This window comes from Microchirus variegatus (genome assembly GCF_963457635.1).
Source record: "Microchirus variegatus genome assembly, chromosome: 1".
NCBI classification, from domain to species: Eukaryota; Metazoa; Chordata; class Actinopteri; order Pleuronectiformes; family Soleidae; genus Microchirus; species Microchirus variegatus.
This window is the reverse complement of record NC_139802.1, coordinates 5634951-5654505: the sequence shown is the minus strand read 5'-3', so window position 1 is coordinate 5654505 and position 19555 is coordinate 5634951. Positions and strand designations below refer to the sequence as shown.

Here is a 19555-nt window from a genome sequence, read left to right as displayed (position 1 = left end):
TGGAGCCGCTTCCGCACTGTGTATATTTTCGTCAACGCCGAGGCAAAAAATAATAAATAAATGTGTAACTCAATTTGAGTTAGCACCCGTTAGCTAACCTTTGCAGGCTAACCGAGTGACCATCTGGTTTACTACTCCAATCAGGCTCATTGGTTTCCACAGTAACAAAGAGGGGCGTGGTCAAAAGCAACGTGTGTGACATGTGCACGCCAGTGGGCGGGGAATTACAGTAATAATAGTACTATACCAGGGGTCTCCAACCTGCGGCTCTAGAGCCACATGTGGCTCTTCAGTCTTTCTGCAGTGGCTCCTTGCTTTAGAGAACAAGGCGACAAATAATAGTCTTTTAATATGTTGTGCAATGCATCCAACGTTGAAGTAAAAATGCAATATTCAGTACACATGTGGATGTCCTGTCCATCTTTGGATCCACGTGCATTTTTGTCAAGTATGAACAACACACAATCCGAATGTTTGCTTAATTTATTTCAGAGTGGGTTCATTTTAATTTCAACAATTTGTCACAAACAATGAAACAATGGAAGAACCAGGTCTACATCAATGTGTGTTTTATTTTTGCTCCACTTTATAAGAGGCTGGGTATAAACTGAACATTTTGTAGTTCTTAAAGTTCATAAATGAAAATAACTTTTGCTCTTGTATGTATTATATCTGCATTAAAAAAAAACCTTTATTCCTGTTATTATCTTCATTTTGTGGGTTTTTTGCGGCTCCAAAGGAATTTTATTTGGGTGGAGAGGCGACAAAAATGGCTCTTTTCATCCTAAAGGTTGCAGACCCCTGTACTATACTATACTATATTATACTACCAGTAGTGATCAAAATGATAATAAGCTGGGCAGCTGTGGCTTAATGGTTAGGGCTTCGAGCTCGAGACCGGAAGGTAGCCGGTTCAATCCCCGACCAGTCCGCAGCTGAAGTGCTGTTGAGCAAGGCACCTAACCCCCTCACTGCTCCCCGAGCGCCGCTCACTGGCATGGCAGCTCACTGCGCTGGGTTACATGTTCTACACCTCACTGTGTGCTGTGTGTGTTCACTAACTCACTGCAGAATTGAATTTCCCCTTGTGGGACTTAAAGGGTTCTTAATCTTCTTAATCTAAAATAAAGATATGCACTTTTTTTTCCCTTTTTTTTTAAATCTATGATAAAACAAATTATGATTTTACAATTTAATCAACAACCAAATCAATGCATTCTAAGCACATAACAGCAGCACAGAACATGATATACAACTTTGTTTTAATGAAACTAGAGGTCAGTTTTCTACAGGGTCAGTTCACTCCCTTATATTCAGAGGCGATTCTACAGTCTGTAGGGGCCCTAAGCAAAAATTCCTACGGGGCCCTTCCGACCAGTGTTCATCACCATTATGTTACGAATAATCTGACACCAATGGAAAAATGTATGAGTTCAAAATGTTTTTTTTTTTCAAAATGAATGAAATAACATGGAAAAACCTTGTCATTAAAAAGTATGTGAAAATATAATTGTGAAGAACAATAAAATACTGTAAATAGCTTTTAAAAAAAACTATACACATACACATATGTAATGCAAATAATATGATAGATATGCAAATAATCCTCTTCATTTTCCAAATTGCAGAACAATAACTTCACAGAGGTTAAAGTGAGGTGGGGCCCCTTTAGGGAGGTTTCCTGAGATGTCATTGCAAATCGCCCATTGTTGTTTAAGGGGGACCGGGATGCGCCTGGTCACTGCACATTTCAGCAAAAACAGCCCTCAGGCTCCAAGTGTCGGGGGGGCCCCCTATCGGGCTCGGGGCCCCAAGCAGTTGCCTGCCTTGCCTGTTCACAATCTGTGCCTCTGCTTATATTGCATGATGAACATATACAAAAAATCCAAATGTCTATCAGTCTGTGTCCTAAACACCAATAAATATAATCATGTATTTCTTTATTTTTCAGTGATGCAGCACACAAACATACACATGCGGCATCCTTATAGATAACTACAGTAGAGTTCAGTTGAGCTTAACTGACTGATCACATTTTCACTGTTCTCTGTCATTAATGAGCTCTGAAAAAAAGGCAGTGCAATGTTGCCCTCTGCTGCACAAAAGTGGTCATCCCAAATGTTTTCTGACAGTGGTATGTGGCACTGGTCATTGTATGGTTAATAATAATATGATCATATCAAGGTCTGGTTTATGTTGAATTTTGAATAAAAGTGATGTAGACACTTTGGTTGATGATGAGCTGCAGACTGAATGTGTCTCTTTTCAGTGCTGCAGTTGTTTGGGCTAGAGAACCAGCTTTGCTGCAGCAGTTCTTATCCCACCTTTTATGTAAAAGTTGGTCCTTGGACACATAAATCTGAGTTATGCCATTTCGCTCTCACTATCACCGGCCAGTATGTGCAGAGTCAGACACATATCAGCCACATGTCCACAAGTGAGTGTGGCATCTCTTAACTTTTAGTTTCCTCCACCCCACGTGAAAGGGGATTTATATCGTGTGGTTCCTCCCCAGTGTGTCCCTCTGTAATGAAGTAGGAATCTTGGTCATCATGATCACATTATTAGCGATGGCATTAGCCGTTGCTCCAGAGGCCTTGGAGCTGTGCTGCATGCTGATGATGTCACCGCTAGTATGTTCAGGGTCTGCACGATGGAAAAGATGCCTCATAGTGGCCTAGTCGGGGGGGGGGGGGAGAGAAACGGCAGTAAATCATCCAGTGAATCAATACATAAATTAATGAAAAAAGTGCATGATGGGTGCCTGCAGGCAAGTATGGGTGGATTCAACTCATCCATCAGACGGTAAAGAAAAGTAAATGGAATGAAAAAAGATGAGAGTAAGGAAGCGACGCTCACCTGGAAGTTATTTGTAACAAAGCAGTAGACGACGGGATCCATACAGCTATTCAAACTGCTGAGAGTGACGGTTATGTGGTACACAATAGCATGATGAGGCATCTCTGGGTGGAAGTACACCACCACCTACGCACAGTGAAACACAGACACTACATTTAACAAACAAACTCAGGACTTGCACTTTTATATTGGCTGAAATTGAGCAAGCTGCCCATTTATATATAAGTCTATAATTGCTATACAGTAAACAAATGGTTTGGTTTTAGTAGAGGAATTTTATATGCACTTTAGGTAAGTGCCCTGCTTTAATGAGGCTGCCACGTTTGTGCTGCCATGTCACAGCTTCTGTCTCACATTTAGAAATGGAAGATTACTATGCAAACAAAGAACAACATCCTTACACAAATACAACTATAGTTGCTTGACATGCTTGGGAAAGAGTGGGGTCTTCAGTTTTTATACAGTCCACCGTAATCAGATGCAGTCTTGTATAAAGTACCTTAAAGGCAGAGGTGGAAAAAGTACTAAAATATTGTACTCAAGTAAAAGTACCAATACTTTGATGAAATATTACTCAAGTAGAAACAAAAAGTAGTTCATTTGAAATGTGCTTTAAGTAAAAGTTACTTAGTTACTTTGCGTGGGGTGTGAGGGTAGTAGAAATATGACAAGGGGTCAGAAATCCAAAACTATTTTGGAGCTCACGCACCCGGCGCGAAACAGGATATTACGTCACTTTTGGTGCACGCCCTCTATGTTCACGCACCAGTGCTGGTGCTAATCACATCATCATTCGTCTGGTTCTGGTGTATATTTTCCCCCTGTAGGTCTTCATTGTGCTGAATTTTTATTTTTACTCAGTAACGGATAGGATTAATAAAGTAACTAAGTACAATACTTAAAAAAATACAAAATACACAAAAAAAAGTATTCAATACAGTAACTTGAGTAAATGTATTGTGTTACTTTCCACCTCTGCTTAAAGGGATACTTGGGTAAAAGCACAAGTATCTTACTAGAAAATTACTTTGGTAGAAGTCACTTTGTGGGTTTAACTCCCGGCTCTGCTAGTTTATATGTGTCCTTGAGCAAGACACTTAAAGGTGCCATATGTAAGAATGTGGCCAACTACATTCAATTTCAAAATACCAAGGTCTTTAAGGTTTCGTTTTCTGACGTAACTGGCAACCCGTGGTTGCTCGGCAGCTGAGACGCTACTGACTGCAATGATTGGTAGACGGCGGTAGGTGGCGCCACATGCCAAAACATGATTTCAAAACATAAACATGATTTGCAGACTGCAAAATATTTTTTGTAATGCAAATACTTTGGCTGTACTGTTGTTGTTGGTGAGTTCACTTTGTTATATGAACATTATTCCTGAGTCTCTGTGACATATTAGGAGGATTTTATGGCCAGTTGCTTTAGATTTATTACATAATGCACCTTTAACCCCACATTGAAGATGTGTGAAAGGCAAAACTAAAGTGTGAAGCAGCTCATCAAGACTACAGACTATTACTAACTCTCCTTCTGATTTTATTTTATATAAGATAGTTAGAGGGCATGTAGTGGAGTAAAAGTAAAAGTTACTAGAAATACAAATAACAAAGTAAAGTACAGATATGTGAATTGTGTACTTAGTATGTGTACTTCGTTACATTACAACACTGTTCAGATATCACTAACTCTTACACACTGGACCTTAAAGAAGCCTCAAAAACATGATGATTTTGCGTTACAAATCAGTGTGTCCTGTCCTGTGTGCCTGGCTGCTGCTGACTCACCTGTCTGATGTGGAAGGGTGTGAAACACACAGTGAAGATGATCAGCACTGTGGTCAGCAGCTGGACAGCCCTTCTTCTCCTCTCCCTGAGGAAACAAGGCAATTTTTTATTTGCACAGCACATTTCACGCAGCGAGGCGATTCCGAACTGCTTTACCACAAACTGTTAAAACAGAGCGGAGATAACGCAGCAGGAAAAGTTCAAATGATTAACCCTGAAAGACCCACTGTTGTAAAAATCTTGTAAAATGACAACATTGCCGTTAGACATCCCTAAAAACAATCTGTTATATTGTATCTGTTTTTTTGTCATTGGGTTTTATTGTGTACATTTGTTTATAAGTCCCGCTTTATGGCCATGAACACACACAACCACTCAAGATTTATCAGTTTTTATAAACAATATCAGTGATGAGTGATCAGTGATCATATGGATACATGCAAGTGAGTACTGGCTGCCTGCGGGTTACCAGGGGTCTAGAGCACGTACATATTTAGTTATTGTGGAATAGATGCATCCCATTTCATTTAGAAGTTACATTATTTTTTGCAATTTGACAACAATGGGTCTTTGTGGTCGTCAAAATTACATCTGGTATTAAAACAGTTTCAAAGCAGATTCAAAAGACTCTAAGCAGACCTCAGGTTTTCTGGAAGTCTGCTCCAAAGCTTGAGGAGAATTTAATTAAAAGGCGGCTTCTCCATGCTTTGTTTTGACTCAGGGAAAAGTGACCAGACCATCACCTGCTGCTCTGAAAGGTCTGATTTGTAAGAGCATTAGAAACACAAGCCATGCTATTATCTTATCTTTTGTTATCTCTTGTCAGTCAAACAGTTTTTTCACCTGCTCTGCTGCATCAGACTGCGGTCAGCCAGAGCCCACATGATCCTCAAGGTAAAGAACACGATGATGATGAGTGGCAGGAAGAACTCAGTGATGGTCAGGAAGAGGAGCTTTGACACGCAGCAGCCTGTGTGCTGGAATGCAGTGGAAAGGAAGGAATAAGTGACCACGATGGCAAACAGCCAGACTGACACGCACACACACTTGGCCACACTGGCGTTCCTCCAACGACGAGAGGTTTCAACCTGCAAGGACGTCACACGAGAAAAAAAGGAGTCAGAGGAGTCACAAAGAGACACTTAAAAGCATCACAGAGCACCGGAACTGCAGACCCACCTGCACAATAGCGAGGTAGCGGTCGACACAGATGCAGGTCAGAAACAGAATGCTGCAGTACATGTTGACAAAGTAGCTGAAAATGTGCAGGTAGAAGCAGGTGAGACAAGCTCCTCCGCTGTAATAGAGGATGCGAGTCGGCAGCGAGAGGTTCACCAAGAGGTCCGTGACTGCCAGGTTGATGGTGTAGATGACCGAGGTGGTCTTCTGCTTGGTGCGGAAACAGAAAACATAAAGGGCGACGGTGTTGAGCACCATGCCCACCTGCACGGGAAAGTGAGGGAGACGTGAAGCGGGCGAAGATGACAGTTGTTATTGTCAGCGTATGTTGTACAAAAAGTACAGACACTCGACGTCAAAATAAAGTTCCTACCAGAAATATGAGAGAGTTTATGACCATCAGTGCAATCCAGAGGCCGTAAAAGTCATTATAGAGTCCTTCATCCAAATGAGCCCGTGCTTCCATGCCACTTCTATTAGTGGAGCTGGATATTACAGGCAGGATGGGGAATGAAGTATTGATATAAACCCAGGACCCAGTGCTGTTGGAGTCCGTCATGATGGTGATATGGACGCACATAGGTGATAATGGGAAGGATGATGATGATGATGATTCCGTGCTGGTGCAGAGGCTGTCAGACAAAAATGACATCCTGTTTTAATAAAGTAACCTTTATGATCTGCCTCTAAGGTAGTCCATGTTCTTGAATGAGTTGGTGGTTGTGGAAACACAAACATGTGTCGCAGATAACAGAAAAAAAAAACGTTAGATAACAATAATAATGATTTTGAGCAGGACAAGGATTCAACCTGTTCTGAGGTGAAGGAACTGCAGTTTAGACTTTACATCTCGAGCATATCTGGGACGTTTTTTTTTACATCTGATAAACATACGATTACAAAATCAAAACCAGCCACAAGAAAAGAAAACGACAACAAAACCCATGGACATATAAAATAAATAAATATATAAAACAATAATAATTCAAAAATAAATAAAATACCCACAACGAAAAGAAATGTACATGAGAAGTTTGCCATTTATTAGAGACTGTTATAACTATGACTACTGGTAACCTTGTGCTGTGGAGCATGCTTATTCTCGGCCTATTCTAAGGTGAGCGTGGTGCGTACCTTGATATATTCTAGAAAAGGTCCCCATGTTTTATTGTAGGTTTTCCTTGCTGACCCTTTCAAAGAATATCTAATTTTCTCAAGTTTGAGGAAGTGAAGGACATCCTTGAGCCAATGAGTAGATGTTGGTGGTTTACTGTCTCTCCATTTGGTCAAAATCAGTCGCTTGGCCAGGAGCGTTAGGAAAGCAACATTGTTTGATTGTGCCCTAGTTAGACCCAGCTGATCAGGTACCACCCCAAATAACCCAACCAAAGGGCATGGTGCGACTGGTCTTCCCAGGGAGCCTGATATTATGTCAAAGATGGATGACCAAAATTGAGCTAACTCTGCACAAGACCAGAACATGTGAGTATGTTATGCTGAATTGCACTTACAGCGGTCACATAGTGGCTCTGCATCGGGAAATCGTTTAGAGAGTCTGAGTTTAGTCCAGTGAGCGCGATGTAAAACCTTGAATTGTAGGAAACCGTGTCTAGCACCAATTGACGAAGGAACTGTTCTTAATCATTTTAGCGCCTTATCTTAGTGGCAAATCTGCCTAAAATCAGTGTCTTTCTTGCTGTGGTTGTTGTTGTCCTTGTCGAGTCCTGAATGACACTTTAAAAAATATATATTTTTACTCTTTTATTTCACTTTTTATTCCTTTGCGTGTGTGTTTATCAGTATTTCCATGCTTTTTTTTTTTTTAATGGATTTGTTTTTGTGTTTTTAAGGCCCTGTAATGCTTTTATTTTGTAAAGCACTTTGGTCACCTGTGCGTCGTTGTAAAGCGCTATAGAAATAAAGCACATTACATTGCATTACATTATATTACACCACAAATACATCCCACAAAAATCCACTTATGTGAGCCCTCCTTTCTCTCTCTCTCTCTCCCTCGCTGTGGTAGTTGCTGTTGGCATGGTCACACTGACAGGGGCAGTTTATTTTCCTATCTGATTAATTTAGAGCGTTTGGTTTACGATCTAATTGTTTATTCATGCTTACAGTGTCTTTAGAGATGCAATGTGTGTTTTTTATCTTTAAAAAAGGATGACATTCTTCTGGTAATTGGGATAAACATGGTGGAACTTAACTGGATCAGCCTTGTTTTGGAGATGTTTTTTTTGTGCAGACATGAATCAGTTAAAAGTGATTGATGATGTACAGTATATGTTAAACTAGTGCAATAAAACCCCTCCTAACACATTTACAAACTGCGTCAAATAAACCCAGGAGAAGATAACTTTGTGTAAACACAATTTCCCAGTTTATGAAAAGTGCTGACATGACACAGGTGAAATGAATGTACGGCAACCTCACATCTCCGGGCATCCCAGATGCTGACTAATTTAAATTTACACCAGAAAGACTTAACAGATGTAACTGTAACACAAATGTGACACGTCATCTTCGGGGGTATTTTTTTTTTTTTTTTTTACGTGTGACATTTTCACGGTTTGGTGATTATGTCTTACAGAGCACAATCAAAATGTGGCTGCGATGAAACTTCATAAAATTAGCCACTTGAGTTAACAAAGTGACCCGCCCTGCTCCATATGGTGTTTTCTGCTGAGAGGAAGGAAATATGCAAATATGAGTGAGACGCTGCATGGCAAGGAGTGAGTGTTATGAGACAGCAGGGGGCAGTCACTGACTGCACTGGATCTCAAGGGAGTATAATTTTCTTTAGCACAATATGTGAATTGCTTCTCGGATATTTCTTCATCGGTTGACACATCTTCGACAGAGGCCTGTGGACGTATTATGGAAAGTTGCTCTAAGGTCCTTGAAGGACAGTCATGAGTAGAAGAACAAGACGGTGAAGAGAATGAAACATGATCGATTTGATTAATAATTCTGTGTGTTGTTGACTTGCAGTCTGGTTTATACTAGAGCTAAGGATTATTATTATTTATTATTATTATAAGGATTATTTTCACAATTATTTTCTAAATTAATCGAGTAATCTTTTGCTCCATAAAATGTCAGAAAACGTTCAAAAAAAAAATCAGTTTTAATGATTTCTTGAAATGAAGAAAATATTCACATTTAAAGGTGCCATATGTAAGAATGTGGCAAAAATTCAGGTCTTTTAGGTTTCTTTTCTGATGTAACTGGCAACCCGTGGTTGCTCGGCAGCTGAGACTCTACTGACTGCAATGATTGGTAGACGGCGGTAGGTGGCGCCACATGCCAAAACATGATTTCAAAACATAAACATGATTTGCAGTCTGCAAAATATATTTTTTAATGCAAATATTTTGTCTGTACTGTTGTTGTTGGTGAGTTCAGTTTGTTATATGAACATTATTCCTGAGTCTCTGTGACATATTAGGAGGATTTTATGGCCAGTTGCTTTAGATATATTACATAATGCACCTTTAAGAAGCTAAAACAATCAGAAATGTTGTTTTAACGAGGAAAAAGGATGATTAATCCATCCATCCATCCATTATCTACCGCTTTATCCTCCACCGGAGGGTCGCGGGGGGTGCTGAGCCTATCTCAGGTGACATAGGGCGATAGGCGGGGTACACCCTGGACAGTTCGCCAGTCCATCACAGGGCCACATATAGAGACAAACAACCATTCACTCTCACACTCTCACACCTATGGTCAATTTAGAGTGACCAATTTACCTGATCCCCAAATTTGCATGTTTTTGGACTGTGGGAGGAAGCCGGAGAACCCGGAGGAAACCTACATACACACGGGGAGAACATGCAAACTCCATGCAGAAAGGCCTTTGTTCCAACCAGGGGCTCCATGTTGTTCCAGGCTGATTAATCGATTATCAAAATAGTTAACGATTCACTTAGCTTAATAGTTTCAGCTCTAGTTTCTTCCTTCAAAATCATCATGATGTGGCTTTGCTGTTTTGGGTTATGTCATTGATTTTACTACATTAGATATGGTTTAAATGGAATGAGTTGATACAAAAGCTAATATATAGTGGACATAATGAAGGAGACACAGAAAAGCAACTCATGAGGAATGAGCTGGCATTTAAAAGCGTAAAAAAAGTCACTTCATGTTAAACATTATATTTCCGTCTGAGTGGATGAACCCGGATAGAATTGGCTGGCAGTTAACATGTGCCGTAGTTTCATTTAGTGCCACGCTGGAGAGCGGTCTAAGAAGCACGGCGTATTGTGTTGTGCGTATGCTCGTGATTCACAGCTAATCTCTTGCCGAGAAATAATCATGCAGCTAATGAAAAATGTAGTCTATTCAGGCTAATGAGAATCACTTGCTCAGCTGAGGGTGAGGCATGAATAATGCGATTCATCTGCCTTAGCAAGACCAGCCTGGCCGCAGAGCATTAAGACCACTGAAGAAAATAAATGGCTTGTTTTCACACTTCTATCCCCTGATATTATTCAGTGTACTGGAGCCACTTCATCATCATTAACAACGCTAACGAGTGTTATGAGTGTTGCTCTGAGGAAACTGTGGATTAAACCACTTACTCTACGTGCACGGAAACAAATGACAGAGACATTCAAGTGTTTGTTTTTTTGTTTTTTATTGCTGACCTACATATCCAGAGCTATGGACAGTGATGTGTGTAATCATGACCACAGGATGTTTTCTAATATCTCTGATCATGGTGGTGCCTTCACTTTTTTCCTAGACCATATTGAGGTTAGGTTTGATTTTACTTTTTTATTTATGAACAATTAACAAAGCTTGGATTTATGCATTAGCAGAATTTGATAATCATTCTAAAGCCTTTTGAGTAATACTGCATATACTGTATTTATACATTATATAACATACTGAGATCCAACTAGTCCTACATAATTACATTTTTGGCCCAAAAAGGTATTTCCATATAGGATTATACAGGATTATGGTAATTAAAAAACAAAATCATTAATTTAAAGGGATATTTATCATTTAAAGGGATACTTCACTGATTTGCATGTGGCTTTATATTGCTACACTCTTAGAAATGCTAAGTGCTAAGTAGAACCATATAAGGTTCTTCGGCTTGTCCTCATAGGAGAACCCTTTTTGATGGAACCATAGTGTTACCCAGAACCCTTTTTAAAACCCTTTATTCAGGAAAGGGATTTTAAAGGGTTTCTCTGGATCAAAATGGTTCTTACCGGAACCACCAGTGTTACCAAGAACCCTTGAAAAACAGATGGTTCCAGGTAGAACCTCAGCCCTCGTAGAAGAACACTTTTGGAACCCTTATTTCTAAGATTGTAGAATAGCAGTAGTATTAAAAAAAAAAAGAAAAAAAAGGCTTCCCCTCAATTTTTCACTGAATTGTAAAAAAAAACGTTTCCCTTTTCCAAATTTGCCCTACTGTGAGTCAAATTTCCATTACTATGTTTAAACATATATTTAGAGGCAATAAGAATATGTAATATAGATTTTATTATATCCCTTTTTTCAGCACACTCTATATATATGAATATGAATATATATATAATCAACTATATAAACACACCCGAGCAAAAAAAGTACTCAAAATGTTTAAAATCGGATTGAATTTGTGAAATCTGGAAATACGTCACAGTTCAAAGTTCACTTGGCTCGTTTTTTATGAACAAAAAGAAAAAAAAGGTCTATTTTTATCTGACTTCTTCTGCACAATTATTGCTACTTTATGTCACTACTAAAAATGCGATATAAAATGAATCATAACTTTGACTCAACAAAGAAAGCCGGAATATATGTGACCCATAAACACATACCCCCAGGAAGTCCATACAAGGAGTTCCGTATTATTCCATGGCAATTTACCATGGGTGCACAGATCTGTGCCACGTGAGCACTTAGGGTTAAACACCAAAAAGGACCAAATTTGTTGTAATCCCTGAAAAAAAACTGAGTGCACAGGGGATGGATATGACATAAATAAGTGTTGTGTTTCCTCTAAATTTGAAGTTGTTTCCATCACTGCTTCTATCCCACTGTTGCTCTTCCAGCATCAAAGACAATGGTGATGTAATGGCTGTGGACTGATACTGCAAGGGGGAGCAGAGCAGAGGGGCCTGCAGGCACATCACAAATAACACTGTCCAAATAAATTCCAGAAGATCTGTGTATGTGTGTGTGTGTGTGTGTGTGTGTGTGTGTGTGTGTGTGTGTGCACGGGAGAGGGGGAAAAAAAAGTAATATACAATATATAATAGGAGAGAGACAGGATGGGATGCTGGTGTACGGATCTCACGCTGTCCTACATCAAATTATGGCTTTACACCGAAGCCCTCGAGGCGAATGGGAAAGTTTTGTTGCTGCCGTAACTCTGTAATTGGTGATAGTAGCTTTACTTGGTTTGGTTTCACAGTTCAGAGTTGGCATTTCCTCCACGCTCTCTGATTGTGTAACACGTTAGAAATACGCTCTGGAGTTCAGCAGACTTCTTTAAAATATGCATTTCGAGTTTGCTCAGTTTGTCACTTTGTGTGAAGATTGTATTATTTTCAAACTAGTCATGATTTCTGGTCTGATTTTAAGCATCGCTGTAGTCTTTTTCCCCCCTTCAGTGTGCAGCGCGTGCAGCCGTCCTTTGTGGATGACAACTTACCTTTAGAGTGAAAGATCAGTCAAATGCCGGGAATCAGCTCTGGACTTAGTCTGTGATTGATGAAGTCACAGAGTTCCTTTTCATCCGTATTTATCCAACAAACCTCAGTGTCCAAACCCGGGTGATGTCGTGACTTTTTCTCAGTGAGTCCGATTCATTCTCCAGTGACATTTTCACCCTCTCATCATCGTCAAAACATCAGCCGCTCTTCTGTCAAAAGAACCTCGGCATTTTAACCGAGAATTTACTCTCCCTCGTCAGGTTGTCACTCATGTCTCTCAAGTAACACCAGCTGGATTTAGCAAAGGAAAAAAAACGTCATCTTCAGATTATTTATGTCACTTTGTCTATTATTTTCTCATTAGAGTTCTCAAACGTCCTCAAATCCGTCTGCTTCCGCTCTTGTACTTCTGACTCCTTTCAGAGTCTCTTTCTTCTTTTTCTATTTCCACCTCCTTTAAGCATCATTTTTATTCTCTCTCTCTCTCTCTCCTTTCCATCGCAGATATCTTCCAGCATCCCTCCCTCCCTCCCTCCATCTAAATCTCCCCTCATCTTCGTCTCAGTTTGGACAGGAAGTTTTAGCACGTGTTTATATTCTGTGTGTCGTGCACGTGCACAGTCGTGCACTGAGCACAAAAACACACATTCCTAAATGTGAGCCGACGCTACAACGCTACAAGCACAAACCATGCATTAAATGTGTGTGATTTACCGTGTGGGTCCATTAAGTTCTCCACCAGACCATTAAATATAGCCATATACATAAAGCATATGCTGAGAAAATGGCCGTAAAGTGGTGTTGATTCTGCCTGTTCTCGCTCATAAAAGGAAGACGACCTCTTTTAAGTAAAGCAGTTGATTTCTTTGTGTATCTTATTTTAATAGTGTCATAAATCAGAATTATATATTTTTTTAAGACGTCATAGTGATTTAGGCAACAAATGTTGTATATTATATTTCACTTCTTTCTATAATTTCATGCGGGGAGCAGGTATCAAGGTTATTAGAGTTTTTACATTTTCATTTGTTTTTATTTAGTTTGCTTTTTTTAGTTTTAGTTAATTCAATAAATGATTTAGTAGTTTTCGTTTTTATTTTGAGGAACAGACTACTTTCAGTTCAGCTTTTATTTAGTTTATTACAGTAAGAGAAAACCTTGACTTGTTGATGCTGAAAAGGATGAAAGAATGTGTGACAACAAACAAGGATTATCAAATCCTTTCATTTCATTCTTAAACCTTTAACACCTGCAGGTAAATCGAAACTAAAACTTCAAATGGTCTGTATTCCATAATAAAGTTTTGGATTTTTTTTTAAATTGCATTTTTATTTTGATTTCAGTTAACAATTATTTTTTGACTACTAGTTTTAGTTTCGTTACCTATACTAACCCTGGCAGGTATACACATCACATTTGTCAAAGGCAAAACTATTAAAGCTGCAAATTAAAGACACTACAGGAATTTTTGTGATAGTTTCTCAGTGGGTGCACAATATTAAACGTGGAAACATCATCCAGGACCTAGTTCTACTTGTACTTTTCTTGGAGACTTTTTGCCTGAAATGTCTTCAAGATATATTCAAGAGATCTCAAGATATAAGAAGTCCAGTTCTTCTTCTGATTCAGTAACTTCAGCCAAGGAGGGTCTGGAGTTGCTGTTTCAATCTCAGCTGACTGGCGGTTATCAATGACCAATTTTCTACTCGTGTTTTGTTTTTTTTCACTGTAAAAACCTGACATTTCTACCAACGTTTTACAAAGACTGAATAACAGTTGTGTCTCTTTAACATCATTTGTAAAAATCCAAATGTGTGAGTTGCTGATGCGTTCATCATTATCATCGTTTTTTACATTAAACTCTTAGAAACTTGTACGTCCTCAATCAAGGAGGAATATGTGTGTATGCGTGTGTGTGCTTGATTATAAATGTGAATAAAGCAGTGATTCATGGACTAGAAGTGGAAGATGAAGACCGAAGACTTTTAAAAAATATTATCACGTGCGGGTCTTTGCAGTGAAAAATCATCATTCTTTTGCAGAAGAAAAAAACCCAGAAACATTAAAAAGATTTGTGATCAAATCATTAGTGTGTGAGTGACAACATTCAAATAAAGCATGAAGTCTCGGACCCCGAAGAGACCTTTTCATCACATTCTGCTGAATTTAACAACAAACAACACATCAGCCCTAATGAATGATTTGATGATCTATTTTATCTTGACACTTGTTTTTGGTAGAAAATAAATGAAGACAGGCAAGATAATCTGTGTGCATGTTAAAGGAGGAGGTTTCTCCAGAAAAGAGAGTTCAACATAAAAAGAAAGAAAGGAGAAAAGCTTCCATCTTCTTCTCATTTGAGGTTTGTTCTACGTATACTGTATTACATTAAAACAATACCACATTTATTTCCAGCCGTCAGGCAGCACCAGTGTGTGTGTGTGTGTCTTTTTCATAGGTGATGAATGTGTCTTGACAAAACTAAATATAAGCAATTGTGCAAAACGTTTGAAAACAAAACAGGGCATATACATGTAAATCTAAGTTTTATGCTAAATGCTTGTCATTTGTCTCCTTTAAACTGCTCCTCAGACTATGTTTTGTGTATCAGTTAAACACATCTGTGTAAGCACACACACACACACATTCTTGTACTTGCTGCATACTGAGGACTGGGTTGCTGGCAAAGTAGGGACCATCATTTCCACTTTATAAATCAATATAATTACAAATATCTACAAAGAACTACTGGTTGCAGTACCATAAAATGTCTGCAGGTGGAGCCCCAGAGCAAAAAGGGTTTAGTTCAAAATTTGACAAAAACGTCATACTATACTATGTTGTCCAAAATTTGACAAAAAAATTTGACCCAAAATATAAAAAAAAATTGACCCAAAATTTGAAAAAAAAAATTGACCCAAAATTTGAAAAACATTTTTTTTACAAAAAATGTGAAAAACATTTTTTTTACAAAAAATGTGAAAAACATTTTTTTTACAAAAAATGTGAAAAACATTTTTTTTACAAAAAATTTGAAAAAACATTTTTGTTACCAAAATTTGAAAAAAAATATTGGACCCAAAATTTGAAAAAAAATATTGGACCCAAAATTTGAAAAAAAATATTGGACCCAAAATTTGAAAAAAAATATTGGACCCAAAATTTGAAAAAAAATATTGGACCCAAAATTAAAAAAAATATTGGACCCAAAATTTGAAAAAAATATTTAACCCAAAATTAAAAAAAAAAATGTACCCAAAATTTTGACAAAAACGTCCTGTTGTCCAAAATTAGAAACTTTTTTTTTTTTTGACAAATTGAGTATAGCATGTTATAGCAACCTAAGGAAGTGATTTCAATGAAAACAAAGTGAGGAACGAACAAAATGTCCTCACTCTGTAAAAATGACCTCACTTTGTTGGTTGAAATCCCTCACTGGTCCTCAGTATGCCGCAAGTACAAGAACACACACACACACACACACACACACAAACGCCTGATTAAATGTTTTATTCAAACGTACGGTTGAGTCTGTCTCTCTGTGATGTGTCCCTGGACCCAGAGCTTCATCCTTCTCTCAGGACGGATGAAGTTTTGTGTCTCCTGGTTTCCTGTCTAGAGGATCATCATCACTCACAGGCCCGTCAGTGTTTCTCGGAAAGATCCGGAATAGCGGACGTCAGGAAGAAGAGCCATGGATCAACCTGTTACTGAGTGGAAACGACCGGCTCAAAGAGAAGGTGCACGACGAAGACAGGAGAGCGAGAGGGTGAGGTGTGGAAGTAACAATTAGACATAAGGACAATAAGGTTGTGTGACTGCCTGCTGTCAAAATGACACATGGATTATTACATCCAGAGGTGAAAACAGTACTGAAAGTACCACTGTTTTGATACAATTTTACTTAAGTACAAGTAAAAGTACTGGTCTAAAAATCTATTCAAGTTAAAAAGTAGCTTGTTCAAAATTGAATCACAGTAAAAGTTACTTAGTTACTTCTTAAACAAGGTTGGGGTTCTTTTTTGTGTTGTATATAAAGGACAAGGAGACACACATCTCACATGAATTGTGACAAACCTTACAAATGAAAGTGCTGAGCAAATAAAACATGTAAACACATAATGTATCAGTCAACATGGGTCAAAGGTCACAAATGTCACTCACTCAGGGACCTTAATTAGCACCAATTCACCTGTACTCATTATTCACATCTGTCACCTGTCCTCATCATTCACCTGTCTTCATCATTCACCTGTCCTCATTATTCACCTGTCCTCATCATTCACCTGTCCGCATCATTCACCTGTCCTCGTCATTCACCTGTCTTCATCATTCACCTGTCCTCATTATTCACCTGTCCTCGTCATTCACCTGTCCGCATCATTCACCTGTCCTCATCATTCACCTGTCTTCATCATTCACCTGTCCTCATTATTCACCTGTCCTCGTCATTCACCTGTCCTCATCATTCACCTGTCCGCATCATTCACCTGTCCTCATCATTCACCTGTCCTCATCATTCACATCTTTCACCTTTCCTCATCATTCACCTGTCCTCCTCTTTCACCTTTCCTCATCATTCACCTGTCCTCCTCTTCCACCTGTCCTCATCGTTCACCTGTCCTCATCATTCACCTGTCCTCATCATTCACATCTTTCACCTGTCCTCCTCTTTCACCTGTCCTCATCGTTCACCTGTCCTCATCATTCACCTGTCATCATCATTCTGATCTTTCACCTGTCCTCATCATTCACACCTTTCACCTGTCCTCATCATTCACATGTCTTCATCGTTCACATCATTCACATGTCTTCATCATTCACACCTTTCACCTGTCCTTAAAAAAAGTACAAAAAAGTAAAAAGTACACAAAAACCTACTCAATTACAGTAACATGAGTAAATGTAATTCATTACTTTCCACCACTGCTCACATGACATGTTTGTGTGGAGGATTAGGGCTATAATTAGTTTTAGGGTAAAGGATCAGGGAAGGGGCAAGGGAATGCATTATCTCTCACAAAGAATGCAAAATATGTGCTTAGTTAAAGCAGGTAGAGTTGGAAACCGTCAAGAACAGTCTGAATATTGATGATAGATTATAAATGACAGTGGTCTCCCTCTGTCAATCAATTCCTTTGCACAGATTGTTACAAATATTAATCCTGTTAAGATGCACGCACAAACGTGTCAGAAACCACACCGCTTACCCTCCACACCTCCTGGAAACCATTAGCCACCAGTTCAGAGTATTTATTTTCAGCAGAGTGAGACTTAAGCTCTGCACCTCCTGTCTGTTTATTAACCCCAGAAGAACATTACTGTACTTCAGGTGCATCACATTCTGCTAAGTGATGCTGACAATGCTGTGTCTGAGATTTGTGCCACTTAACAAAATAAATCACCTTGTTATTTGCACAGTGGGTTAGCGGTACATGGTTAGGCAGGATCCTGATCCAAAAGTGCCTCCTCCTTCAAAAGTCCCTCGCCTGTAACTCATCTGCTCTACCCCATGTTGCAGTATGTGAATGGCTATGAAAGATGTGTGAATGGCAAAACTATAGTGTAAAGCAGCTCATCAAGACTAGAACAACTCTATATAAATACAGACCATTACCAACTCTTCTTCTTCTGATTTTATTTGGTAGTAACGCGGAACAAAGATAGTTAGAGGAAATGTAGTGGAGTAAAAGTAAACGTTGCAAGAAATATAAATAACAAGGTAAAGTACAGATATACGTGAGTCTTGTACTTAAGTACAGTAACAAAGTATTACACACTCCCTTTAAAGGGGACATATTATGCAAAATCAACTTTTTAATCATTTAAATCCTTATATTTGGGACTCTGGAGATACTATCAGTCGGCAAAGTGTGAAAAAAGATGACTCGCTCATGTTTTTGTGGTCCTCCTCAGTCTAAGTACAGGAGATAAAACATGAGATGTTCACCTCTGCACTCATTTGGACGTCACAATGTGCTAAATTCCTGGAATTGTTTTCTCGCGTAACTCCGCTTTGTCTGTAAAACATGCGAGAGTGCTGACGAGGGCAACGTTATCAGAAAACCGGAGGTCCGCGAGAAGTTCTATTCTTGGCTCCACAGTGCAGCACAGAGTTCTACACAAACTTCCCGTGGATACATGTTATATATGACGGCAATGTGCAAACGATCACTTTTCCAAATGCTAACTGCTGTTAGCTCCCAGTAGCCTCCGTGGCTGATGTCATTTCCTGTCCCTTAACTTTCATTTTACATTGTTTTTTTTTAGACAGACATGTTTATGACATGTTTATTATGACACCAGGGAATTAGGTTAATTTGTAGAAATAGGCTATAATATGTCCTCTTTAAATCTTGTTTAATTTTCATGCTTTTGTCTTTGTGATGTCTAAGCGTTCTCTGGTGTAGGACAGTTTATTAGAAAGTTGGGTCTGTAATGATGTCTCCAGCTGTTTCCATACTTGTGTTGGGTTAGATATATACAGTTGTTGTTTTTTTAGATTATGCGATATATCGCTCGATGTCAATGGATTTAAAGTGTGTGCAGTGAACTCTGACAGCTTGTGACCAGCACTTGGGGCCATTCATTTATGCAGAAGGTTTTCTGGCCTTCACATACCGCTACACCTGGCTCCTGTCAGCCTCTTTAGCATTCCTGGCTTTTCCAATAAATTATTTAAATATGCCTCGTCTCCTTGTCTTTACATTAGGTTCAGTAAATGTATTTCTTTGTAACAAACCCTTTCTTAAACCCAGACAATAAATGGCCACACGTTTCGTTTACACGAGTGCCAACATGCTCTACAACAGGCCCCAAACATGCTTAGTAACACAGACGCTTATAAAAAAAAATACTGATAAAACAAGTTAGACCATTTAAAGTGCAAGATAATTCTCTACAGTATACTGTGTCTCCTGTCACATCTACACTGTGATCCCCACAGACGACTGCTTAAACTAAATGTCACCCTTGCAGAGCAGGTACACAGACGCCAACAGGGACTTGGTGATTTGCCTCAGACGTGGTGTTTAATTCACCGTCAGCCTGACGAGATACAGGCTC

At 39.0% G+C, this 19555-nt stretch overlaps 1 protein-coding gene across 1 annotated transcript; it reads right to left on the bottom strand.

Annotated features, from left to right (window-relative positions):
- Positions 1-2491: 2491 nt before the first annotated feature.
- Positions 2492-6384, bottom strand: LOC310932989 (G-protein coupled receptor 20-like; the record flags this gene model as incomplete). Its single annotated transcript, XM_083896409.1, has 6 exons — positions 2492-2677; positions 2860-2985; positions 4647-4731; positions 5490-5734; positions 5826-6089; positions 6199-6384. The coding sequence occupies 6 exons, from the start codon at positions 6382-6384 to the stop codon at positions 2492-2494; spliced, it is 1092 nt and encodes a 363-aa protein (XP_083752535.1).
- Between the last annotated feature and the right edge of the window lie 13171 nt (positions 6385-19555).